Source organism: Arabidopsis thaliana (genome assembly GCF_000001735.4).
Source record: "Arabidopsis thaliana chromosome 1 sequence".
Taxonomy (NCBI): Eukaryota; Viridiplantae; Streptophyta; class Magnoliopsida; order Brassicales; family Brassicaceae; genus Arabidopsis; species Arabidopsis thaliana.
The window spans coordinates 18,622,016-18,647,209 of record NC_003070.9 but is presented as its reverse complement, the minus strand read 5'-3'; the positions used below and the strand labels follow the sequence as shown (position 1 = coordinate 18,647,209).

Here is a 25,194-nt window from a genome sequence, read left to right as displayed (position 1 = left end):
AGACAAGTACAAGATAATAGTTATATGTCAAAATCTACTTGTCTTTTTATCCACCTCTAGGAGCTCTACTACAACAAATATTTTTATTATATTGCATATCATTTTTGTGTCATGAAATCCTAATACAGGGTTTTCTTGTGTTTTTGTTTCTATATATATATATATATATATATATATAATTCTATTTTAAAAAAAATTAAGTTAATATATTTGTTTGTACACATGCACATGTATAATATTTAACCTAAGCTTTTAAGAAAACTTATACATGATAGAAATATCATAGACCTTTTAAAAGATATTGCTTCTGAAATGACTACGTTTTTTTCTTCGTGGATGTAAACGAGCTTCACGTCGCATTAAAATGTATGCATGGTTTATTTATTGACTACACATATGATAAGAAAAGGTTAGTATGTGTATAACATATAAAAAACATGAAATTTAAAATAATCATAAAGTCAAACAAATAATTAATTGGAACCGATGACATCAAGATAATGAGTTAATGACTGTTGGCAAAGCAAACAAGAATAATAGCCTGATGCAAAAACATACTCCATATAGGAAGGAGAAGACTAACAAGCTTTATCAGAAGGCGCTAGTAAGGTTACAGTTGAGTTCTTTCTTCTTATAAAATGAAATAAATGTCACATTTATACATGATTATAGAAGAAGCTCTAAGTTTTCTCTATTTAACCTTTCTTCGTTTCTCTAAAGTCATCACAGAATAGAAAAAAAAAAACTTTAAACAATGGAGACTCAGCTTCTTAACTCCAAACTTTCAGTTTTCATCTTTGTTATAGCTTTTTTTGTTTCTCATCCATTTGCATCCTCAACTTCCTCTAATCTGGTGGAGATGGTGGTTCCCTCCAATGGCTTTCCTTCTTGGTTAACTGATTTTGATCCTGCCAAGGTAATAGGAAAAAGCACTTGTTCTATTAATCTCATCACCGAAACATTCTATATTATTATGTTTAATTGTCTCTAAATTGGAATTTTATATGTATACACTTATACCAAAATCTATCAACGCTCCTTAATACTGAAATATGTTTTTTATTTGCTGATAATCCCACTATTAAAATGTATACTTTCATGGCCAAAAGATGATATCAACTCCAAGATAACTTGTTTTTTAAAATTAAATGTGTATATTCTTTAAAAAAAAATTGTCTTTTCAGTAAACATAATCGATCTTCCTGATGACAAAATAAAAAATAATATAAAAATCGATCTTCCCATCTTTCTTAATTTAGTTTTGATCGATGGTTTACATTACATTAAAAGAGCTCACAATAGAAATATTCAAAATATCATCCAAGAAAGAACCACCATGCATGAACCACAAAGGACACATGGGAGGATACCCAATATATTTTATTTTGAATGTTTGTTCTTCTTAGAACTTTGGTTTGATTTCAATTTTTTTTCTTGGGTTTTAAAAAACTATATTTTTGATAGCTAAATTTCTAGATAGTGCAGATTAAAAAAAAGAGGCCACAGTAGATATATATTTTAAAATATTAATCTTAAACGTTTGTATTTGAAAAGTTGGTTTCATGTTCAGTTTTTATTTTCTCGGGGTTTTTAAAAAAAAATGTCTTGCATTAATTAATTAAAAGAACAAAATGTAGCCCATGATAATTGGAAAAAGCCCACAAAGGAGATACTTAAAATATCAACTAAGAAATAATCCAACATACACTAAGCATGCTTTGCCAAATAATTCCTTATTTCATTTTCATTACTATGTCCCCCATTACATTACACAAACACTTCATTGTAACTACTTGAGTTGATCGAATAAAAAATAAAATAAAATATCCGATGGAAAAGATGTTATTGAATTTGTTTGTTTGCTCTAACAGGAAATTAAGACTAAATGTTTGATATATATTGGTAAACATAATTATTGAATGAAAAACTAAACCGTATTAAACCAAATCGGTTTAATGAAACTATTTTAATCATCTGTAAATGCTCTTCGATAGTTAAGCTTTTAATGTCATTATATTTGTTTCTGTAAAAATTACAATATGGACTATCTTAAGTGAATTGAAAAGAAACCAAATAAATCTAAGGCATTGATCACGATTTGGTTTATTATATCATTCACATAAAGCCCGGATTATATGTCGGAAGCTATTTATTATTGTATTTCTTAAACTCACATATGTTTTATAAACTTGCAGCCATCGATGGAAATTGGTTCATGGCCCAGGATCTTTGGATACAGAACACGGCTGGACCAGCAAAGGGACAGGCTGTTGCTCTTCGAGTGAGCGGTGATGCTGTAGTCATCTATCGGTGTCGCATTGATGCTTATCAGGATACCCTCTATGCCCATTCATACAGACAATTTTACCGTGACTGCTTCATCACGGGCACCGTAGACTTCATTTTCGGTCATGCCTCAGCAATTTTTCAAAACTGTCGAATTGAGGCCCGGAAGCCAATGGAAGGACAGAGCAATGTTATAACTGCTCAACAAAGTGACAAGCCGGGTACATCGGGGTTTTCAATTCAGAATTGCAGTATAACGGCAAGTTCAGATCTTGTTCCAGTAAAAAGAATGGTGAAGACGTTCTTGGGAAGACCGTGGGGTGATTTCTCAACAGTAGTGTTTATGGAGTCTTATCTGGATGATATGATAGATCCAATGGGATGGACTCCGTGGAATAGCAGCACCACAGGACGTTTGTCCACACTATACTATGGAGAGTACAAAAACAAAGGCCCCAGAGCAAACACAAGCCAGAGAGTTCGCTGAAAGGGGTTCAAGATAATAACCGATCCGATAGAAGCGAACAAGTTTACTGTTGGGAAGTTGATAAATAAAGACCCGTGGCTGAACGCCACCGGAATTCCGTACAACGAGGGTCTTTGATTAGATCGTTTTACCATTAGTATTTAAAGCATTAAAGAAAATAGAATCTGTCAATCCATTAACAAAATATATTAAATGGTGAAAAATATATTAAAATATATTAACTGGTACCTATCAATTCTCGATCAATTTCGTGATCCATTATTATTAGTGAGAAGGCATCTTTCATTGAGATTACAACTCGGATTGGAGAAGAGAAGAATCAAATCAGAGTTGTGATCGGACATGAAGAAGAGGAAGCTGCAAAGACAAGATTACCAAACGACATCCTCAAGAAGGTTCAGCGATTGGGCCAAATTGAGAATCTAACAAAGATCAAGCCCAACAAGCAGAAGGCCCAAGCGCAGACCCAAAACAACTCACAGCTCCAACGGTTATCTCCACGTGCAAAAGAAGACAAAGCCAAAAGTAAAACAGGATTGGATCAAGTGACTAAAACCAGGAGCTGTGCGGGCAAAGATGGAGTAGTTTTAAAAAACCGTTTTGAGTGTGTAAGATCAATAGAAACCTGACATGTGTCAGAACAAACCCTAAAGTCACTGACATTGTAACTCCTATAAAAGGAAAACATGATGTAACCTTAAACCTTAAAGAGAACAAATAAAAGAAATAAAACTTATCTTTTTCATATGTAGCTTCTGAGCATCTTTACTTTCAATTATTAGATGGTGAAAATCAGTTTTTTATTTTTCTTTCTTTTTCTTGAATAATGAATGAACTAGAATTTCTCTCGTACTACGTACGGGTTAAGAATTACTTAACGTTACATACAGATTTATTCTCGGTAAAGTACCATATTATGGAGAAGTGGTTTTAGCTTAACTTTATTTGAAAATCAACTTCCAGGAAAAGAACATTGTCCGTCTAAATTCATTACGGCCCAAAAAAAATAATCTTTCTTACTAATGATCTGGAACAGATGAAAGATATTATTGGGTTTAGGGAGACAAAATTTGTGGTCTTATAAACGCTTTTATTGATGTCATGTAATTAAACGACTCACCAAGTTTGGAAAATAATTTTTTTTTTAGAGCCAACTAAGGAAATGCATAGGGAATCAAATAACAGTGAGCAAAAGATTGAACTAAATATGAGTACACGATCATAGTGGTAGAGTTTAAGAAACTTGGGCTTTGAGTTTAAGATAATGCCACCTCATAAACTTATCTTCGTCATTAAACTACTTGTTCAACAAGCCTTGTTGCTCACGTAAGTGTATAATGAGTCTAATGACTATTTTAGAGTCTCAAAGTAACCTTACTAATAACATAAGATATTTGTGTTATGTTTGAGATATTCACCGGCCCTAAAATAAAGTGATTTTACTACCTAAAATGAATTGTTGTACAATATGACCCAAATTATTTACAATATATATTTTACAAAATTTAACATTTTCAAAGCTACCTCATCTCCACTACATACAAATAAAGGAGGATCACAAACACTTTGACGTAACGCTATAATGAAAACTCATTTTTCGTATCCCTTTTTATATGGAGCATTTTTTATGCCCCTTTGGCCCTTTTTAAAGAATTTACTGGCATGTCATGATATTTTAAAAATAAATATTTTATAATTTTTAATTAATAAAGTTTAATTATGTAATTTCTTGTAATTTTTAATTAATAAATATTTGGAGAATTTTTTGTTAATATGGAATACATATAATTAAAATCCAGTTTATTGATAAAACCGTAAAATTGTATTGAAAAAATGTAATGTATAAGACTAAAACAAAAAATACAGAGTAAATATTATAAAAAATGTGTGGAGTACTACTTAGAATTCAAATAACATTATTAGTTTTTATTTATTTTTAACTACACGTATTTATGTGAACCTTATCTACTGATATAATAGTTAAACCAATGAGGGAAAAAAAAGATGAGCAATAGAAGGTGCTTGTTGCTTTAGGAAAAATAAATAAATTAAGCTTTCTCTCCTAGTCCTGATTACCGAAACCAATCCCCTACCTTCTTTTGCTGAAAAAAAAATCAAGTAATAGAAGGTTTTGCCGGCGTCCGGATCTCTGTTTCACCATTTTCTTTTGCTTCCCAAAGATCTCTGTTTTACATTGCTTTTGGTCAACTTCTCAATCAACCAAGCCTTTCCCTCTTAACTCAATGTCGGATGGTTATTGATCAGATGCTAGAGTTGGATGGAGGTTCCCAGAAATCTCCTTTGGGAAGCTATGCCTACTACTTTTCTCGTGATTTTAAACCTAGGAAGCCATTCTTTTACAACAGTATCTCTTTCTTTGAACTTGAGACGATTTTCTTTGTGTTGCTCAGATCTCCCGATTTTGGCTCTCCCTCAATCTGCACAAATGCCTTTTCCCACCAGAATTCGCCTTCGGTGACAAACTAACCTAATTTATGTCGATGTCACTAGATTGGACATTCCTTTCTACCTTCTGGGCTTAGGCCCAATTATCATATTTTCAAAGCTCAACTCCAAAAAGTGTATTCCACTGTTCTCTCTGCAAAAGCCCATGTTTTGCATAAAACTTTTCTGATCTTGCTTAGCGAATTTTTGTGTCGACTCATGGAACTGATTGTTAATGGACGTCGATTGGAACATAATCAAACAATCTTGCTATGCTGGTATAAAACTTATCTGAGAACATGACCATTAGAATTACCTAGGGGTAATACTCTCTATTTTCAAAGCTTGAAAAACACCTTATATGATAGCTTCCTTTATCAAGGCTTGTTGAATAGGTCGAGGAGAAACGGCATTATGACCCCGTCTCTAAGGAGCAATGGTTACCGTAGCTTCTTCAACCCCATATCCATGTATTCCCTGTTTATCGAGCTCATATATGTACAATTACCAACTTCTGGGACCTTTTCCATATGCTCAAATCCAATAAGCTCATGTCTGATTATTTTTGTTATGTGTTAAGTCGACTAAAAACTTTGTGTGAAATTCTTAATTTTCATGGTATAATACTCCATGTGAGAGAGGATCCACCTATTATGTTACAACCTTATACTCTTTTTTTACGAACCTTGGTTTTAGCTTCATATAATATGTTGTGGTATGACTTTCTTTGCTTGAAAGACTTTGGTCTAATGCTGTTGAACCTTCATGCGAGAGTTTTTATGGTGGCTTGGGAAGCTTGTCAAAGGACCACCCCTCATCATGCTCGCTTAACGTCTTCAAGTCATACACCTCACTTCATGTTTGCTATTGTTTGCCTAACCTCAACTTTCATTCGGCATCAATTCTAGCAAATAAATCCAAGCACCAGAGCACCATCACCACTACCCAAACCTTTGTCAAAGCTCTACTTCATGTAGCTCTCCTCGTGCCGGCGAGAATCATGTCTTTGACCCCTTCATTAACGCCACTTCGTCTTTTGACAGAGACAATTTGTTTTTCCTTTGAATCGCTCTTGAAAGAGTCGTCGATAAACTTTGATCTCACAAGTACCATAAGCATCTTTGCTTTTGGCTCAAAACTCTCAAGGACCCTTTGTCGATTAGCCCTATCTATCTTTTTATCATTTTTCTGGTAACTTTTGGAGTATGCCCCTTATTGTTGTGCTTTAAACTTTGGAACTTTTTCCCTTTATCTTTGTATTTGGCTTCTACATTATGGAATGAAAACAAACATTGTCCAAAAATAAAATAAAAAAAACAATGAGGAAAAAAATCAAACAAAAATAGGAGAATCATAGTCATATTTTTGGATTTAAATTCAAATCTTTTTCCATGGTACATAATCTGCAGCATTTACAGCAAAAATGAAACAAAATCTGTTAGTTTTAAATTTAAAGATATGTTTGCACCCTATAATAATCTCACATAAGTTCTTAAAGATTGAAAAACAAAAATGGTTGCATATGTCAAGAACAACTTTTTATTGGTTCATATAGTAGTTTTACTTCTTTTTGTTGTCTCATCATATGCAAGATTTAATACGAAGGTTACAACAGATGAAATATGTGGCATGTGCGCACGCAGAGCAGTCAATGCGTCATTTTGCTATGAGTTCATGAAATCATCCACTCAAGTTGCAACATTGGATACTTATGATCTCGCCAAATTTTTGATCAATTATGATTTTCAAAACACCTTTGATCTAATAAAGCATTTCCAGTCACTCACAAACAGCACAACCGATCCCAGTTCTAAGGGTTCTTATGAGCTATGTTTACATCTTTTTAATCTTATCAATCCTCTTGAAACCGCACTTAAAGCTTTGGCAACCAATGACTATGACACTTTAAACAGGAATGTTGATGCTATGTCTCAATTCGCGATGGAATGTGAAAGCGAGCTGTCAAGTGTCATCAAGCCTATTCCAAAGCTCTTGAAAAGGGTTTCTATCGTCGAAAATGTATCCGACATTATTTTTGTAATTGTGGAATGTTTTTTAAGAAAAGAAGAAACTTCATGTAAGGAATCAGTATCAAATCTACAATAATAAATTAATAATCATAATGTTGTTTGGTATGATGTTGCCATTACCGATTTACACCGATAATTAATTGTTTTAGTGTTAAGAAAAATCGAAATCCACCACAAGAGCATACCAAATCACGAAAAAGCTTGTTTGATAGATCGGATTGGACCGGCTTTCGTATTTGAAAAAGTCATCGTTCACCTGTGAAAAATTACGCAACTCCGGCGAGGACTATTTTCAACTATGGGCCTAGCCCCAATTAGTCCAATTAGTAAGGAGCTTAAAATGGTTTTCTCAAAGTACGGGGCAAAAGTAAAAGAATAAAAAAGTAGTGGACCTTGAGAAAAGTCATCACCAGCTTTCCTTCCTATGCCACACAAACGTGTTCTTCTGAATATGAGTCAAACACAGAGAAGATTAGGAGAACGTGGAAGAAGAAGCCATGGACTCTATCGTCTCCAGTTCGACGATTCTTATGCGATCATATCTCACTCCTCCGGTTCGTTCATGTTCTCCGGCAACCTCCGTTTCCGTCAAACCTCTGAGCTCAGTCCAGGTCACCTCCGTCGCGGCTAACCGCCACCTGCTTTCGTTAAGCTCCGGTGCTAGAAGAACCAGAAAAAGCTCTAGTTCGGTGATAAGATGCGGCGGAATCAAAGAGATTGGAGAGAGTGAGTTTTCGAGTACGGTTCTCGAATCAGCCCAGCCGGTTTTGGTTGAATTCGTCGCTACTTGGTGCGGTCCCTGCAAATTGATCTATCCAGCTATGGAAGCCTTATCTCAGGTTTGATACATTTAATCTCTCTTTTGTAATCATCAGTTCTTGCTGGAGAATCGTGAGAGTTTGAAATTGAATGAGATCGTCAGAGATTTTCACGCATGATTTGGTGGTACAAACTTGGGATTTGAGATTTTATGTATGAGAAACTATTGTTAATCATATACCATTAGCTCTACAACTACTAAAAATGTCAGTTAGTGACTACTGTTTAGAGTTGAGCTTCCTTTTGCAAGTGCTTAGAGAATAAATTCAGTTCTGAGTGTTTTTAGTTGTCTTGGTTATTTAAACTCAAAATGTTTCCTTTGTTTCTCAGGAATATGGTGACAAATTGACGATTGTAAAGATTGATCACGACGCTAATCCAAAGTTAATAGCGGAGTTCAAGGTTTATGGTTTACCGCATTTCATTCTCTTCAAGGACGGGAAGGAAGTTCCAGGGAGCAGAAGGGAAGGTGCTATTACAAAGGCCAAGCTTAAGGAGTACATTGATGGTCTCTTGAACTCAATATCTGTTGCTTAATCGTCTCTCTCCCCACCGGTATTCTTCTGTCTCAACACTGTTTTTTTAATGTAATCAAATCTCTTCAATTGTGATGATCTTCATCCCCGGTTTCTCATTTGATGTGTATATCTTGCAACAAATTTTACGAATAGAAAAGAGTTGTTCTCTTATCAGGGAAATATGTATTTAGGCTTATTTGCTTATGCTTGCAACAAATCTAGTTAGGTTTTTGCATTTCTTACAGATAATCTCATTTGTTGGTAAAAAGAAAAGAAAATCAAATGCAACTGGATGCCAAGAAACAAATTCTGCTTGGATTTTATTGGAATGAATCAGGTTAAAGAATTCAACATTTAAGATTTTTTCAACAACTTCCATTCTTCTTCTTCTTTTCGTCTCGGCTGCAGATTCTCACATCTTGCTGCCTTATTTTCCCTTGAAAAAGCAACCAAAAACCCGTGCTTAAGCAAAACCAATGCCTAGAACTTTGAAACATTTCACTTTCTTGGCTCTTCAAACCTCCTTGACGTAGTTTTCTTCACCTCCTCCAATAACAGCATCATCTGGCATGTAACGTTTCCAGAACGGATGTTGCTTCCATACTCTTCCCATTTCTTCAATTGGAACCCCTTTTGTCTCCGGCAACAAGAAGTAGATGAAGACGGTCATGACTGCAACCATTCCTCCAAAGAAGTAGAAGAGACCAAACTTCATGTGGCAAAGCATCGTGAGGAAAAACTGTCCAATGAGGAAAGTGAAGAACATGTTGACAGAGACGTTGATGGCTTGTCCCGCTGGTCTGATTTCCAATGGACAGATCTCACTTGGTACTAACCATCCTAATGGACCCCATGACCATGCAAATCCTGCAACATACAAACATATGAAAGCCAGGATCCAATCTGCTGTTGCAGGTGTTAAGGTCCCTGATCCCGTGGTTCCAAACTTCATACCAATCAAGGTACCAACAACGATCTGCAAAATGACCCATCAAACAATATATGTAAGGTACGCAATCATCATTTATATACATTATGAACTGAAAACGTTTCATTTTTCCACATGTATACGCAAACTCGGAACTAGCATTTTTACCTGGGAAACAATCATTTGGATGCCTCCTTCAAGGAAGAGAATCCTTCTTCCGTACCTGTCAACCGCATAGATGGAGACAAGGGTAGAGACAACATTGACCGCACCCGTAATAACCGCTGAGATGAGCGAGGCATCATCCGCAAAACCGAGAGTCTTAAAGAGAACGGGGGCGTAGAACATGATAACATTGATACCAGTAATCTGTTGGAAGAAAGGAATCGCAGAACAGAAAACAAGAGCGGGTCTGTATTTTGCCTGTTGGAAAATGTTCTTCCATGGATTATCCACTTTCTTAGCAGCCTCACAAGCATCACACAGATCTTGAAACTCCTCATCTACGTTATCAGCTCCACGAATCTTTTGCAACATCTCTCTCGCTTGTTCGTACTTGCCTCTCTCGAGCATCGAGTTTGGTGTATCGGGCAAGACAAAAGATCCAATAACCATAATAACTGCCGGTACAGCGGCTAAACCCAATGATACTCTCCATCCGTTCTTAGCCATTTGAGATGTTCCGTAGTTGATTAAGTTTGCAATCAAAATCCCGATGGTTATAGCCATTTGAAACCCGATGTTAAGTGCTCCTCGGATCTTCGCTGGAGCCATCTCCGAGAGATAAACAGGCGTAGACTGGAAAAACAAAGTTAAAGATGGATGAGCCATACTGAAACCAAATATACCTTACTTTATTTCATACTAAGCGCTAACAATATTTTTATAGCTAACAAATCAAATATCGTGCAACCAAACAGCAACGAATAAACCAAAATAAACCGCAACTAAATTTTGATAGTATTAATTATTTATTTGTATTTTAAAACTGAACCTTAGATGTAAGTTGATTCTAGTTTGGAAATTGGAACCACTCTGAAAAATTGAGAAATTTTTGAACCAAACCGAGTCCAGAACCAGAATGTCTTGAGCTAAACCACATAATAAACACACCATGACCATGTTGAGTTGTTGACTCACCTGATTGGCAAATCCAACACCGACTCCGAGCAACAATCTACCAACGATGAGCATTGCGACATTGGTAGCAAATGCGTTGAATAGAGAACCTATGAGGAAAGCAACCCCTCCAACAAACATGGAGATTTTGCGTCCGTACTTCCTTGTGACAGCCGAAGCTACAAAGGAAGACGCGAGTGCCGCGAGGTAGAGTGAGGAAGTGAACAACTGTAGCAATTGGTTATCGAATTTGCAGTAAGCAGTCTCGCGCCTTGCTTCGTGCATTTGCTTATCCACCTCCGGGAAAAACTTGCTCAGAAACTCCTCCATAGATGTCACTCCACCTATACAACAAAAGAAGTCACGTTACATTCCCCGAAGCTAGAGTGGACAGCGAAAGCGAACCAAAATAACTCAACCCGAAGAAGAAAAAGGCGAATGTGGAATTTACGAACCTGAGATACCGAGGTCATAACCAAAGAGGAGACCTCCCATAGCGGCCACAATACATGTCATGATGACAAAGACGGTGACTCCGCCTTCATAGCTGTTTCCTCCACCACCACCTTCTGATACAAAGGCTCCTCCAGCCATTATTATTTATTCTTCACTTATTGATTGTTAGTATTATTGCCTTTTGCTTTGTTATTCAAACAAGAACTAGTGAGCTTATGATCCAAAACTGAAGAGCTTGTGAGCTCCTTAAATATAAGAATTTTCGTTATCTATTATTAGGAATCGATTGTGATATTAGCTGTTTTAGATTTATCTTAGCTTATGAATAGGTGAAGTGGTTTTGGTATTTTTTTCATGTTCTTCAAACCCAGTTTTAGTGGAGATCTTACTGTCTTTTTTTGACAGTTTCTTTTGTTTTTTTACTGACAACTTCCGCTCATTTCTCTGTAATTTTTATTACATAAAGACTCTAAGAGATATGTTGAAAAAGACAGTCTAACCCTAAAATAGGATCTTGTATTAATATAATAACAGTCGCATTTAGCTGTGAACTAATTGTGATTTCGTTCAGTACGTATATATAATATAGTCTATTTGGAGACATTTCATTTCTAGTTTAGTTTGGTTCATATATTTAGGATTGATTATTAGATACACGTCATTGTAGATCGTTGTTCCAGCTAATTTGAGAGAGAACGTTACAAAGATAATTGAAAATGAAGAAAAAAACAAAGTAAATATATCTACGTAGACAAAAATGTTCATTGTCATTATGAACACACCGTACGTTCTCTAATAGAATAGGTTTTAAGATATTTCTCATCTTTGTAACTCTGTAATATATATATGCAAATTGAAAAAGAAACAACAACAACAACAACGTTCCCATTTTTGAATCATGTCATTATGTCAATCTCGGTGTAATTAACAATGAGCTGGACGAAGAACACATAGCAAAACCTCCGAGAATGAAGATTGGATCAGTTCAACATCCTAAGCCTTGGTCATCAAATATATATCAGGCTCATGGACGACAGAAGTCCGAGTTTGTAACATGAGAAAAGATATTACAAATTAAGTTTATCACTACGTACGTACTTGATAAGTCTAAATGAAAAGTGATGGAACAAGAAATCTTTAGAATAAACATGTCAAGTGATCATGACATGATGCAACAGCCATGAACAATTATCAGCCACCCTTTCATTACGTAATTAACCATCACATTAAATCTCATGAAGACTTTCTTTATCTCGGCTGTCTCCTGATTAACCGAACCACGACTTCTTCTTCTCAAGAGCTCAAGTGGCTTTTTTGCTTATATTCACAAAATGAATTGATGGCTATTAAGCAAGAGTGAATGAGGATCAAACAGTGCACATTCAAACTTTGGGTCCAAAATCTTTAACGACCATATTCATCATTTAGCTAATTTTGTCTATAAATTGATTATAGCATTTAAAATCAAAATTTCTTTTATTTCCAAGACAAACAGTCATACATATATATGCCAGTTAGCTGTTGTTTTCACCTTTGAATCTTAGAATTTATTTTTTCACCAACGTTGGACATGCTCTTTATAAGAGTTTGGAGGGCTTTTAGTTATGGGGCAACTAAACCTTGCACGGAATTTTCCTTAATTAGTTCATGTTTAAATGTATCATAGTTAACTATGTCATGGTTAATCCACAAAAAAAAAAACATATTGTGTATGTCCAACTACTCATCCATCCTTTTAGGTTCATCCTTGAGAACCTTGCCATATATCTACTTCTTTTTGGGAAGTACGCTCGGTAGTGGAATGGATAGTTGCTTTTTTTTTTTTTTTAAATGGATAGTTGCTTCATCCTCAACTTTAGCCACAAAATCTAAAACTTGGATGGCAGTTTAATATTTTTGATCTGTTAAATCTCGGAGGCGCCAAACTTTTCGTTTGGGTGAAGAGATCCTTTGATAACTCCCAATACACATAATGATCTGATACCAAATTTGTTTTTATTAGTGTCATCTTATATAACATTTTTTATTTATGATAAGATGTGAATATATTACCAAAACGTAGTAAGAATTTTATTTTAATGAGATTTACTAATATAAAGTTTTTTTTGGGTTTTATTTAAATGGGTTAGGAGTGCAATTGAATCATTTTTTCAACTATTTCAACTTAAATAGTAAAAAATTGATTGAATGTTTATTCAACTCTTTTAATTTCTTCAATTACGTCAACCATTTGCACTGGTTTGTCAATTACAGCAATAAGATTTTTCTCTGAAAACTCATTACAAGAAAACTTGTTCTATTCTTTAGTGAGTTTTTAATCTACTAATTATATATATGAAAGTTAGCCAACTCTCTCCATATGATTGACACATCATCACTTTAACATTTGCCATGTATCCACTGAATAATTAATGTAAGCTCTTCAACTTTTAATTTATAGATTAATGATGTATTTATTATTTAATTTTACATATTTAATTGTACTAATACTAAATTTATTTTGTTATTAAATGTTTTTCAATAAAATAATTTGATTGATTTTCTCATACTCAAAAGATTTTTTTCTGTAATCTTAACTCAAATTATGAGTGTATAGTAGTCATGGATTAATTAATAGTTTGAATAGTTTGCATATTGTTATATATCTATATAATAAATCGCCGAGGGTGAAGAGTATGTAAGAAGTTTAATCATCAAATTCTTAGGTTTCGAGAATCCCAATATTACCTTCTATTTAATTAGTTTAAGACGAACATTGTTTAGGAATTGTGTGTATAATGCATTGTTGAGAATGTTGTTAGAAAAAATATATTTTAATATTAAGAATAATTACTTATTATATAAGTAAATGATTAGATAATTAAAAATTATATTTAAATTAAACGATACAAAAAATTTAAAAATACCGCAGCGTAGCGCGGGTGATTACCTAGTCATAGTAAAATTAGTAGTGACAGATTTTAAAAAATGACAAGCTTATGCTAGTAACTTTACAAAATAGATAGCATTATATAAATATTTTACTGTAGTATGAGTCAATACTTTTTTAATTATTAATTTAGTCAATATATGTTAGATGCAAATGTATTTTTTTTTATTGACCAATACTTTGGTAGTATAATATTAGTAGTATTAGATATTATTGGCTATAAATAGATTCAACATTGAAACACAAATCATATATATGAAAGAAGACTAACTCTCTCCCACAACTTGACACATAAGCACATGAGAGCTTGCCACCTAGACTTCATAAAATAAGTAATACATAATTAGTAATTAATTCAACATAACAACTAAAATAGGAGAATATAATTAATGAGAACTTGAACCATCACTCTTTCTACATTTTTAATTCAATATATCCTCTTTAATTTTGAGATCCACTTAAGTGGCTAAAGTGATGATAAAATCCAAACATGTTACACATATTCCTGGCCTAAAAATTAGACGATTATTATGAAAGAAACTAAATGAATATGCAGATTAAATATATCTAAGCTTTTCGATATTTATGCTAAGAAAACAGGTAATTTGAAAGATATTTGAGGAGCTATCCTTATAACTAATACGTAAGATATAAGATTATGACAAGAACTTAACTAAACTTTCTAAGAATATCGAGTTGAATATGCTTAGATTGAATATGCAAAGACATGATTAATAAAGACATGTTATATTTTTAGTGTAAGAAATAATTTTTCTAAAATTTCACTGTCTCACAATCTATACATATAACTAAAAAAGCAAGGATATATAAATTCAAAAAAAAACTAAGAATCTAAAACAACAATAAAAAACAACTCAAGCACATTCGTTTTTCAGATGAACTAATATAGTTGGACTTTTCAAAAACAATTACAAAACATATTTATGTTTCAAAACCTATGCATTCAACTTTACTTTATATAAACAGACATTATATAAAACAATTAGTAAATAGTAATACGTAAACCCGCACGTAGTGCGGGTACTCATCTAATTTGTAAATTAATAATTCCTCAATTTGCACCCAAAAAAAGAATTCCTTAACCACGAAAAAAATAAAAAAACAAAATTACAATTTAAGGGGGAAAGTTATATGAAATTGCAAATATAACCACCAAACAAACAATCGACTATCGAGGTTACCCTTAAGAAAATCTTTATTCGCAAGATCTCTCTCTCTCTCTCTCACTCGACGCACTTTAGAAAGAAACCCTAGTCCGACGACCTCTCCTTCGCCGCTGAATCCTCATCGCTGGTCAGATTTCTATCTATCTCGCTCTTCTATGTTTCCCTATCTCGTTGGTCAGATTTCGAATCTTCTTTTTGTTCTCATGGTTTTTGAGCTCAAAACTTTGGGGTTTCAATGTCTCGATGTTATTTCTTAGCGAGGTTTCAATGTTGGCTAAGTGAAGTTTTGGTATTGTCATTTACAGATTCTTGGCGGCTTTCTTTTTGATGAAATTGGATTACGATGGCTGGATATCCTACTAATGGATCAGTCTACGTTTCAAATCTCCCCTTAGGAACTGACGAGAATATGTTGGCTGACTATTTTGGGACCATTGGGTTGCTTAAGGTATGGTATTGGCCAGGTACTAATTGTTGCTTTTGTTTTGACGTCATTGCAATCTTTTATAGGTCACTAGATTTTCGAGTTTCTTACATTTTTTTCTACATTGCTTTTAGAGAGACAAACGAACTGGTACTCCTAAGGTATGGCTGTACCGGGATAAAGAAACTGATGAGCCCAAGGGAGATGCTACTGTTACCTATGAGGATCCGCATGCTGCTTTGGCTGCTGTTGAATGGTTCAATAACAAAGATTTTCATGGAAACACCATTGGAGTTTTTATGGCCGAGTCGAAGAATAAAAATGCTGGTGATGCAGTTGAGTTTGTTGAATTCGATGGAGGTGCTGAGGAAACAAATGGAGGTGCTGGAAGGGGGAGGGGTCAGGCTGATTCTTCGGCAAAGCCATGGCAGCAAGATGGTGACTGGATGTGCCCTAATACAAGGTCTGTGATGTGATATCGGTGAGGAGCTTCATCTAGCTCTTGTTTCCGTTAATTTGCTAGTTTTTATATATTTTATAGTTTCTAGCAGTAGTGTTCTCATACTCTTTCATTGGCAGTTGTACAAATGTGAATTTTGCATTCCGTGGGGTTTGTAACCGCTGTGGAACTGCTAGACCAGCTGGTGCATCTGGTGGCAGCATGGGTGCTGGTCGTGGAAGGGGTCGAGGTGGAGGCGCTGATGGTGGGGCCCCGGGGAAGCAGCCCAGTGGTGCTCCTACTGGTCTCTTTGGTCCAAATGATTGGGCTTGTCCAATGTAAGCATTCCGATTAGGTTTGAAATAGTTAGTTCAGTTTCAGAGGATAATGAGCGTTTGGTACTTGATTAAAACACATCGCAAGAAACAATTTATATTCAGTAGCAAAAGAGAACATTCAGATGGCATATAGCGTTGCTGGATATAAAATTAATTTGTCTTATGTATGGAAGGAATATAGCTTGTATATCAATGCTTTTGATGATGTCAGTTGACTCTTTACTTAGAAAGAAGTGATGGCCCGCTCTGCTGTGCTGTGTCTCTTAAACTGGTCCAAATTATGTGTGGAGGCACATATTTTTTCCTTCTTTTTTGAATGTTGATTCTAATTTCGTAATTTTCCTTCAGATGGCTGTTAATCTGAAAAATGTAATTTGAAACGTGGGTAGGTTGTAGTCTTGATCCTTCTAAGAAGTTATATTTGTGAAGATAGGCTGCCTTCAATTTTCTGTGTCTGATACAAAAAATGGACTATGTTTTAGTTTAATTGCAAGTTATGCTATGTGTCATCGAGTAGCTTAACTAAGAGGCTGCACTGTGTGAATGTGAGTTCTTATGCATAATGCACTTTTTCTTTTTGCGCTAATTCTTTCAGGTGTGGCAATGTCAACTGGGCGAAACGTCTAAAATGTAATATCTGCAACACCAATAAACCTGGTCAGAATGAAGGTGGTGTGAGGTATGACTCAAAGCCAGTGATAAGATTGCCTTTGTATTGTTATCTTGCAATGTTCGAGCTGAGGATTTGGATTATAAATGATTTTACAGTGAATGTAGGAGAGGTCGTAGATTTTCTGTTCGATGTTTGTAGTTTTGTTGTCAGCAGGGTATATTTATTCTGCTTTTAGACAGGGCCTAATAGATACCTGGGAAAAAGTCTCAATACTCTCTTCTGCAATTTGAACGAGTGCTTGTTTTCTTCGACAATTGATTTATCCCACTTGTAATGTTTTATTTTGGCCAAATTAGAGTTGCATTAAGAAACATTAAGGTTTGAGTTTGGAAGGTTGTTTTTATCTAGACCAGTGCTTATTCATTTTTTTTTCTCTAAATAGGGGAGGCCGTGGTGGTGGTTACAAGGAATTAGATGAACAAGAATTAGAGGAAACGAAGAGACGCAGGCGTGAGGCTGAAGAAGTAAGATATGCTTTTCCTGAAGAGTTCTTTGTTTTTTGTTTTTTTGTTGCAATTCGGATGAGCTCTCAGTTTTTTGTATATTCCATTTGACTTATACGTCTAATATATTTCAGGATGATGGTGAAATGTATGATGAGTTTGGGAATCTAAAGAAGAAGTACCGTGTTAAAACAAACCAAGCTGACACCAGACCTGCTGTTGCTGCTGGTCGTGCTGGGTGGGAAGTCGAGGAACTAGGTAAGTTCTGTTTAATTTTAACTAATATGAACTAAATCTATGCAATCATCAAATAGGTTGAGCTTATGAACAGAACCTTTCCACTATAATAGAGATTTATTTGGCTCGATCTATATCTACTCTCTGTGTATAGTCTTCAAAGAAAGTTTCTGCTTGTCATCTAGACACTTGAGTGAAACTTAACATATATGCGGGGAGGGATTTGTTTGAAATTTTACATTAAGCTTGCAGCTAACTTGCCTATAGCCCAAGCCTAGTGGGGATCTCCAATAAACAGTGTTGTTCCTTGTTAGAGTTTTCTTCTTTTCACTGAATAGATATAGAGGAAGATAGAAAAGAATGTTTATTGCTGCTTCCCCAAAAATAGAAAGGTCATGATCCAATGTAGTTGTTCATAATTTATATGAATGTGGCAGGTATTGATAAAGATGGAAGAGAGAGAAGCAGAGACAGGCAAAGAGACCGTGGTAGAGATCATCACTACGATAAGGATAGACGCAGAAGCAGAAGCCGAGAGAGGGAAAGAGGCAAGGAGCGTGACTATGACTATGACCATGATCGGGACAGAGACAGAGACTACGGTCGCGAACGTGGAAGCAGGTACCGTAACTGAGAGATTACTCATAAGTGTTAGGGTTTAGTTTCTCATCTGTTTTGTCGACTTACTTTTACAACGGTATCATTACAATGTCTTCGCCTTTTGTTTACTTATTGTGTGAAGTGAAACTCATTTTGGTTTGAATCAATGGCTATTGTTTTTCACTTGTTTTGGTCTGATTATGTTCTGAGAATACTCCATGTTTATCGTTTCGAAAATTGGTAATTATGGCAAAACATGGTTAGCGACGTCAATTGCTAATTTAGACGTGTATTAAGTATTATTTTGTCTTTTGTAGTATTATTTTTAGTTGTCCCTTTGTTTTTTTTTCCATCGCCAATCATTTCATCGCTGTATGATTTTAATGGGAATAAAAAAAATAGAACAAGAAGATTTTTGTGGACAATATAGTTTCTGAAACTATAATAGGATAAGAAAAAATTAAGCTTATTTGTGGGGATATATATTAATGTCATATCATTGTCATAAACATGGTCGGCAAAACTTGGGACGGCAGTTTACCAGAATAATCCGGTCGACAGAATTCAACAGTTCCTCTCTCTAAAAGATATGAAGGAGATTAATTTTGGCTTTGTTAGCAAAGATGGCCGGTCCTCTTCTGGCAAATCCGGCTTTTACAAGCGGTTTTGGCCGGCTTTTATCCTTCCTCCGCCGTTCGATCGGTTGTTCTTACCGATTGCTTTAGTTTCTTTTTCAGTTTTTCTTTCAATAATTTCTAAAGATTTCAATTGGAGATTAATTTTAGGTCATAATAGCCTAAGATTAAGTTTTCGGATTTGTATCTTTAGAAAGTTTGATTTGCAGAATTACCTCAAGTATGAAAGGAAGTTTTGTTTCCAGCATATTGGGATTGCCTGTAGCCGTTTCTACATGTTTATGGAGCTTCGATCGATCAAATTTGAGGAATACTCAGATTTTTCTTTCCTCATTACCTGTTTTTGCCAAATCTCTTGATTGATGATTTTGGAATTGAATTCTCTGTTTGTGTATCCTCCCTTCTCTGTTTAGCAGTTTCCGGTGAGAAAAAAACAAAAATCGATGTTTGCCCTTTTTCGACGTTGATTGTGTTCACCGGATCGGAGTCTTTGACGGCACAGGATGACAGGAACGTTTCATCGCTTCTCTTGCAACACGTGTCTTGTTATACGATCGTGTTTTGTTAAAGAGATATCCTTCCTTTAAAGAAATGTAACTAAGTGGACCTTTGTTGGGCTGTATTCTGTGGATCATTAATAAACATAATCTTTCCAGTGAAAAAAAAAAAAAAAAACATGGTCGGATATGGGAAATACGATGAAAAAAGCTCGTCATGGACTCGCACTTAAAACAGGAAAATCTTTTTCGTCTAGACCCCACTTATTCACATGCACTACGACATAATTCCAAATTCTTTTAAAAAAAAAGAAGAAGTTAATAGAAAGAGTGACCAAAGTACAGTATATGATGATATTTATAACATACAGTTAAACTTCTATAAATTAATAGTCGATAAATTAATAACCTTTATAAATTAATAAATTTTTCCAATCCCGAATTTGTACCAGTGTAAAAAGTGACACAAATCGATAAATTAATAAGATAATAACTTTTTTGAAAGTTCTATGTAAATATATGGTCCCATCAATATCATAAATTAATAATTGTATAAATATATCAATTATATATATACATTATATGTAGGAATTTTTCTGAAATATAATTCTAATATTTTTTTGCTTAAATTTGTATTTATTTTTATTTAAAATTTAGTTCTCGTATTTTACTGTATCAAAAACTTTTGGTGTTGTTTTCTAAACATGATATTATTGTTTAGTTGTAATTGATTCTTGAAAGATATTTTCTATAATGAAAAAAATCCTATAATTTTTTTTGAAAAGTTACTAAATTAGGAAAATCTCTCTATAAATTAATAAATATTAATTTATCGATAAATTAAAACCTCTCTAAATTAATAAAATTTTGTAGTCCCAACATTATTAATTTATAGAGGTTTTACTGTATGTTGTGTTTAGTAATGCTGTATTAATTTTTTTAGTGACCTTTCAAACACTTTGAAGTTTTGATATTCATGTTTGAGTTTGAAAAGCTCATGTACAATATGAACCGAATACTTGACAGTGAAAAATAATTATCATAATTTCTTAAAAGTCAATCCTTCTCAAAGATATAGGAATCAAAATTCTACAGCATTCTTTTAAAAACAACATAACAAGACAAACAAAAGAAATCAATTTATGGGAATTTGAGAGACTTTGGAATTTATGTGGTTTTATTATACTAGCTCAACATAAACTTTGTCTTACTTACCTCTAATTTCTCAAACTTAGATTCAGTTTATATATTTTTGTGCATTTTACAGGTGTAAATAAAGCCAAATGAAACACTATATATATCCACTCATTTACATGTGCCCACTATAATTATTGCTCTATTCAATCCAAGAAAAAAACACAGAGGAAGAACAGAAAAAAGCTCACAAAGTCACAAGACCTCAGTAGGCTTCCTAGTTGTTCTATGAAATGTCTCCTCTCAACGATCTTAAGATCAATCTCAATGGCCAATACACATTCTTCCTCAATCAGGTAAAGAACCAAACCTAAAACTCAGTTCAAAAAACCACAGTCTTGATTATGCTCTGTTCTTAATTCTCTATGTGCTCTGTTTTAGAACGTGATTTCAAAGTACTCTGGAAGCTTGAGGAAGATGATTAAACAGAGCAAAAAGAAGAGAAACAAGAAAAAGAGAATCATCACTATCGAGATTAATGATTTTCCAGGAGGACCAGATGGGTTTGAGCTGGTTTCAAGGTTCTGTTACCACAACGGAGAAATCTTAATCGACGTCTCAAACGTCTCGACTTTGTACTGCTGCTCTGTTTTTCTAGGCATGTCGGAGAAGTTCTGTTTCTCTAATCTCTTCCTTCAGACAGAGAAGTTTCTAGAAGAAGTGTTCTATGGGTCTTGGAGCGACATCGTTTCGTGTCTCAAGAACTGCGAGCAAGTGTTCTTCCAAGCAGATTCGTATGGTCTTGTAGATAAACTCATTTTCGCAGCTTTGAACAAAATCTCTCAGAATTCAGACGATTTTTCTTCTTCTTCGCTTTCTTCCTTCGCCTCTTCTCTTTCTCCTGAGATGGCCAAGAACACGTCAGAATCAGACGGTAGGTATATTTCGCGGTCTGTTGCTTGCGGAAGAAGCAACGAGTGGTGGTTCGAAGATATGACAAATCTTTCCCCGAAGATCATATTGAAGCTAGTTATGATCATTGGAGCTTACAAAACCAACATAAAAAGCTTAGTCCTAACCAGATTTCTTCTCCATTATCTCAAGACAAAACTCCAAACCAAATCAAGAACTACCACTGAGCTTATGAGGAACAAGCTCGAGTACTCAGATTTAGCTGACACAGCGGTTAGAGGAGTGATTTCCGCAGGGACACGTACGTTTTCTTGCAGGAAACTCTTCTGGATTCTTCGAGTTTTATCCAGTTTTAGCCTAAGTAGAGAGTCAAGAATCGGTTTAGAAACCCTAATAGGAGAAATGCTGGAACAAGCAACACTTGATGATCTTCTGATATCTGCAAGAGGAAGCAGAGAAAGTGGTTTCTACAATGTTGATCTTGTGATAAGATTACTAAAAGTATTTGTGAAGAACAGAGAAGAAGAAGAAGAAGAATCAAGAGAGAGGAATATGAAAGAAATTGGGAAATTGATTGATAAGTATTTGAGAGAAATATCTCCAGATCAGAATTTGAAAGTCCCCAAGTTTCTTGGTGTTGCAGAGAGCTTGCCGGATTCAGCTAGAGATTGCTTTGATGGAGTTTACAGAGCAATTGACATCTATCTACAGGTCAGTTTTTTTTTTTTGTTAAGTTATAAGTTTTACTATTATTTTTTTGTTTTTCTTGAATTTCTTCACCAACTAAATGATTGAGCCAAAAATGTTTTTTATCCTGCAAAAGTGAGACACAAAATAGAGAATAATTTTAATTTTCTATATGTATTGGACATATAGAAGATGACAAGTGCCATACAGATTTCAATACCATTTGCTTATTAATACATTTTGGCTTTATATATTTATTATGAAGAGTTGAAATAGAGTCAACTATTCTTTTATTCATCATAAACATAAAAGATTTGAAGTTTGAGACTTTGGGATATAAAGCCAAACTAAGTTTTAATATAAAACCGAAAATGTATCAAAGAAAAGATTTGAAGTTTTTTGAGATTAACGTGTATTAATAATATACACACATGGATGTATATATATGATTAAGAAGATTTGGAGTCATCCTTTAGATTCTTCACTCTGTCTTGTTACTGCCGTGGGGTTCATGTCAGACCCACAAGGCCACAACAGTCTTGACTGTATGTTTCTTCTTGTTTTTCTCTGTAATACTATTAGTAAAAATATCTTAAAAAGGAATAATTCTGGTAAGGTACTATCAGTTACACTTGAAATACATGTCAAAGACTAACAATTATTCATGTACTTTTCTATTCACATGTTTTACTGGAATTAACAATAGTTCATCATTTTCAAAAATTGTAGAAATAATGATTATTATGTCAGTGTATGATTGATTCCTTTATAATTTCTGTTGTTTTGTTATTGTACAGTCTCATCCGAATCTAACACCCCAAGATCGAACAGAGATATGTCGATGTCTCAACTACAAGAAACTAACAATGGAGACGTGCAAACAGCTCGCCAGAAACCCTAAGATCCCTCCAGAAATCGCCATTGAAGCACTCAAGTCCAGATGTGGGAATCAAGAACACACAACTTCAGATGTTAAAGTTGCAAACAAGAGTTTTTCTTGTAGATATTCAGAAGAGAAGAAGAAGCCTGTAGTATTGCATCTCGAGATAACAGAGAAATTAGCCGAGAGGTTGAAGACTAAAGGAGGATATAATTTGAAGGTTATGGATAGTTTCAGAGAAGGCTTATGAGGAAAATGGTAAACGTCCCAAGTCATGATTCAGCAGTCACATCTTCCAATTCATCTGGCAATCTCATTTGCACCCCAACAGTGTCGAGAGTCTTGTACAAATCATCAGATTCAAGGGGTTTCTTATCATCGAAAGCTATGAATTCACAAAGCTTGCCTTTCACTTCGATCCAACTAAATCCTGGCGATTTCACCACCTGTTGATCTTTCATTTGCTTTCTTACCCGAGCGACTTCATCCCAGTTTTGGGATTCCGAGTACAAATTAGCCAAGAGAGTGTATCTCCCACTATGACTAGGTTGCAGCTTGATCACACGGGAGGCTGCGTATTTACCTAACTCATAGTCTTTGTGTAACAAACAAGAGCCGAACAGAGCTCCCCATACCACATTTGTTGGCTCCATTGGCATTCTTTCTATCAAAGCTTTCGCCTCTTCTAGCAAACCTTTTCTTCCAAATAAATCAACCATACACGCATAGTGATCCGCTTTTGGCTCCATATTGAAACGTCCCTTCATGCTCAGGAAAAGCCTTCGACCCTCTTCCACAAGACCTCCATGAGCGCAGGCACTTAAGACAGCCATGAAAGTAACTTCATTTGGTGAAACATGACTACTCAACATGGTATAAAAGAGATCAAATGCATCTCTAGCATATCCGTGTGCTGCAAATCCATTAATCATCGCGGTCCAAGTATACACATTTTTCTCATGAAGTCTCTCAAAAACAAGTATAGCTTCCTCTAAACACCCGCACTTGACATAAAGATCAATCAATGTAGTTCCAGCTGTAGTGTTTATCTCAATCGAATTCTTAATCATATAACAATGCACCCTTCTTCCTCGGTGAAGTGCCCCGACATGAGCGCACGCCGAAAGAACACTGCTTAGAGTCTTCTCATTAGGCGCAACATCACTCTTTAACATCTCCTCGAAAACCAACATCCCTTTATCGAAGCAACGGCTTTGCACATATCCAGCAATCAACGCCGTCCAAGTAACCACGTTTCTGCTAGGCATTTCATCGAACACTTTCTGGGCATCATCATAACAACTACATTTCCCATACATATCTACTAGAGAACTTCCTATGAACACATCGCATTTCACTCTCCCTGTTTCTAAGTAAAGCCCATGAACGCTTCTCCCAAATCGAACATCTTCAACCTTCCCTGCAGCTTTCAAGACGCTAACAACGGTCATTTCGTTAGCCGCGACTCCAGTCTTCTTCATCTCCACGAAATACACCATTGCTTCCGAAGCAGAACCATTTCTCACAAACCCATCAATCATTGCAGTCCAAGTAACCACGTCCTTATCTTCAGCTCCATCAAAAAGACGACTTGCAAAATCGAATAACCCAGAACTAGAATAACCCGAAATCAACGAATTCCTGACAAAAGGATCCGAATCCAACCCGAATTTAACGATATGAGCATGAAACTGAAACGGGTTCGAGTCTCTCAGTTTGAAAACCGCTTTGAGAAGCGGAGGAAACGTGTGGCGGCTAGGGATGACGCCGTTTCGCCGCATATGACGATAAGCAAGAAATGATAACCGACGGTTGAGAGTAATCCCGCCGGAGAAGTGACCAATGAGCGAATCCCATAGTTGAATGCTCAGAGTTTGGAGTTGACATAATAAACGACGAGCGTAGCGGAATTGAGTTGCGGCGGTGCAGCAGCGACGGAGAAGACGTGAGAGAAAGAGATCGCGACGAGTATAGAATATCGGAGAAGTTAGGAGTAAGCAATGGATCTGCTTGAGATGAAGAAAGTGTAATGGAAGATCAAGCAATGTTTTGAGCTCAATCATGTGAATTGAGAAGTAAGCAAAAGAGAGA

General features: G+C 35.2%; 7 protein-coding genes, 3 long non-coding RNA genes and 1 pseudogene across 14 annotated transcripts; 8 read left to right on the top strand and 3 right to left on the bottom strand.

Annotated features, from left to right (window-relative positions):
• Positions 1-2,055: 2,055 nt before the first annotated feature.
• On the top strand, positions 2,056-2,893 carry AT1G50330 (annotated as a pseudogene). The gene has a single exon.
• A 1,939-nt stretch (positions 2,894-4,832) lies between these two features.
• On the top strand, positions 4,833-5,386 carry AT1G07627. The gene has a single exon (NR_139281.1). It is a non-coding gene; the product is annotated as an other RNA (long non-coding RNA).
• Positions 5,387-5,898: 512 nt separating this feature from the next.
• AT1G07623 lies at positions 5,899-6,387 on the top strand. Its single transcript, NR_139280.1, has one exon. It is a non-coding gene; the product is annotated as an other RNA (long non-coding RNA).
• Positions 6,388-6,721: 334 nt separating this feature from the next.
• On the top strand, positions 6,722-7,336 carry AT1G50325 (Plant invertase/pectin methylesterase inhibitor superfamily protein). Its single transcript, NM_001123989.1, has one exon. The coding sequence runs from the start codon at positions 6,731-6,733 to the stop codon at positions 7,322-7,324; it is 594 nt and encodes a 197-aa protein (NP_001117461.1). The 5' UTR covers positions 6,722-6,730; the 3' UTR covers positions 7,325-7,336.
• Positions 7,337-7,673: 337 nt separating this feature from the next.
• On the top strand, positions 7,674-8,826 carry THX (thioredoxin X). The gene is made up of 2 exons (NM_103916.3): positions 7,674-8,087; positions 8,398-8,826. Exons 1-2 carry the CDS (start codon positions 7,746-7,748, stop codon positions 8,602-8,604), a joined length of 549 nt encoding a protein of 182 aa, NP_564566.1. The 5' UTR covers positions 7,674-7,745; the 3' UTR covers positions 8,605-8,826.
• On the bottom strand, positions 8,761-11,255 carry STP9 (sugar transporter 9). 2 transcript variants are annotated; one of them, NM_103915.2, is made up of 4 exons: positions 11,088-11,255; positions 10,654-10,976; positions 9,682-10,311; positions 8,761-9,561 (listed from the first exon to the last, which is right to left on the bottom strand). In NM_103915.2, the coding sequence occupies exons 1-4, from the start codon at positions 11,224-11,226 to the stop codon at positions 9,100-9,102; spliced, it is 1,554 nt and encodes a 517-aa protein (NP_175449.1). In that variant the 5' UTR covers positions 11,227-11,255; the 3' UTR covers positions 8,761-9,099. The 2 variants fall into 2 exon arrangements, with proteins under 2 accessions (NP_175449.1, NP_001323384.1); NM_001333431.1 differs by lacking the exons at positions 10,654-10,976; positions 11,088-11,255 and having other exon boundaries at positions 9,030-9,561; positions 9,682-10,411.
• Positions 11,256-11,838: 583 nt separating this feature from the next.
• Positions 11,839-12,377, bottom strand: AT1G07617. The gene is made up of 2 exons (NR_139279.1): positions 12,186-12,377; positions 11,839-11,918 (listed from the first exon to the last, which is right to left on the bottom strand). It is a non-coding gene; the product is annotated as an other RNA (long non-coding RNA).
• Positions 12,378-15,170: 2,793 nt separating this feature from the next.
• TAF15 (TBP-associated factor 15) lies at positions 15,171-18,655 on the top strand. Of its 2 annotated transcripts, none has more exons than NM_103914.3 (8): positions 15,171-15,331; positions 15,510-15,652; positions 15,763-16,091; positions 16,208-16,405; positions 17,001-17,084; positions 17,461-17,542; positions 17,656-17,779; positions 18,196-18,655. In NM_103914.3, the coding sequence occupies exons 2-8, from the start codon at positions 15,548-15,550 to the stop codon at positions 18,390-18,392; spliced, it is 1,119 nt and encodes a 372-aa protein (NP_564565.1). In that variant the 5' UTR covers positions 15,171-15,331; positions 15,510-15,547; the 3' UTR covers positions 18,393-18,655. The 2 variants fall into 2 exon arrangements, with proteins under 2 accessions (NP_564565.1, NP_001321763.1); NM_001333430.1 differs by having other exon boundaries at positions 15,510-15,668.
• A 102-nt stretch (positions 18,656-18,757) lies between these two features.
• On the top strand, positions 18,758-19,659 carry AT1G50290 (uncharacterized protein). Its single transcript, NM_103913.3, has one exon. The coding sequence runs from the start codon at positions 18,948-18,950 to the stop codon at positions 19,350-19,352; it is 405 nt and encodes a 134-aa protein (NP_564564.1). The 5' UTR covers positions 18,758-18,947; the 3' UTR covers positions 19,353-19,659.
• A 1,109-nt stretch (positions 19,660-20,768) lies between these two features.
• On the top strand, positions 20,769-23,512 carry AT1G50280 (Phototropic-responsive NPH3 family protein; the record flags this gene model as incomplete). 2 transcript variants are annotated; one of them, NM_103912.3, is made up of 3 exons in its annotated part: positions 20,769-20,980; positions 21,066-22,247; positions 23,021-23,512. In NM_103912.3, the coding sequence occupies exons 1-3, from the start codon at positions 20,918-20,920 to the stop codon at positions 23,351-23,353; spliced, it is 1,578 nt and encodes a 525-aa protein (NP_175446.2). In that variant the 5' UTR covers positions 20,769-20,917. The 2 variants fall into 2 exon arrangements, with proteins under 2 accessions (NP_175446.2, NP_001321469.1); NM_001333429.1 differs by having other exon boundaries at positions 20,769-22,247; positions 23,021-23,353.
• Positions 22,960-25,193, bottom strand: AT1G50270 (Pentatricopeptide repeat (PPR) superfamily protein). Its single transcript, NM_103911.2, has one exon — positions 22,960-25,184. It carries the CDS (start codon positions 25,164-25,166, stop codon positions 23,376-23,378), a length of 1,791 nt encoding a protein of 596 aa, NP_175445.1. The 5' UTR covers positions 25,167-25,184; the 3' UTR covers positions 22,960-23,375.
• Position 25,194: the final 1 nt, after the last annotated feature.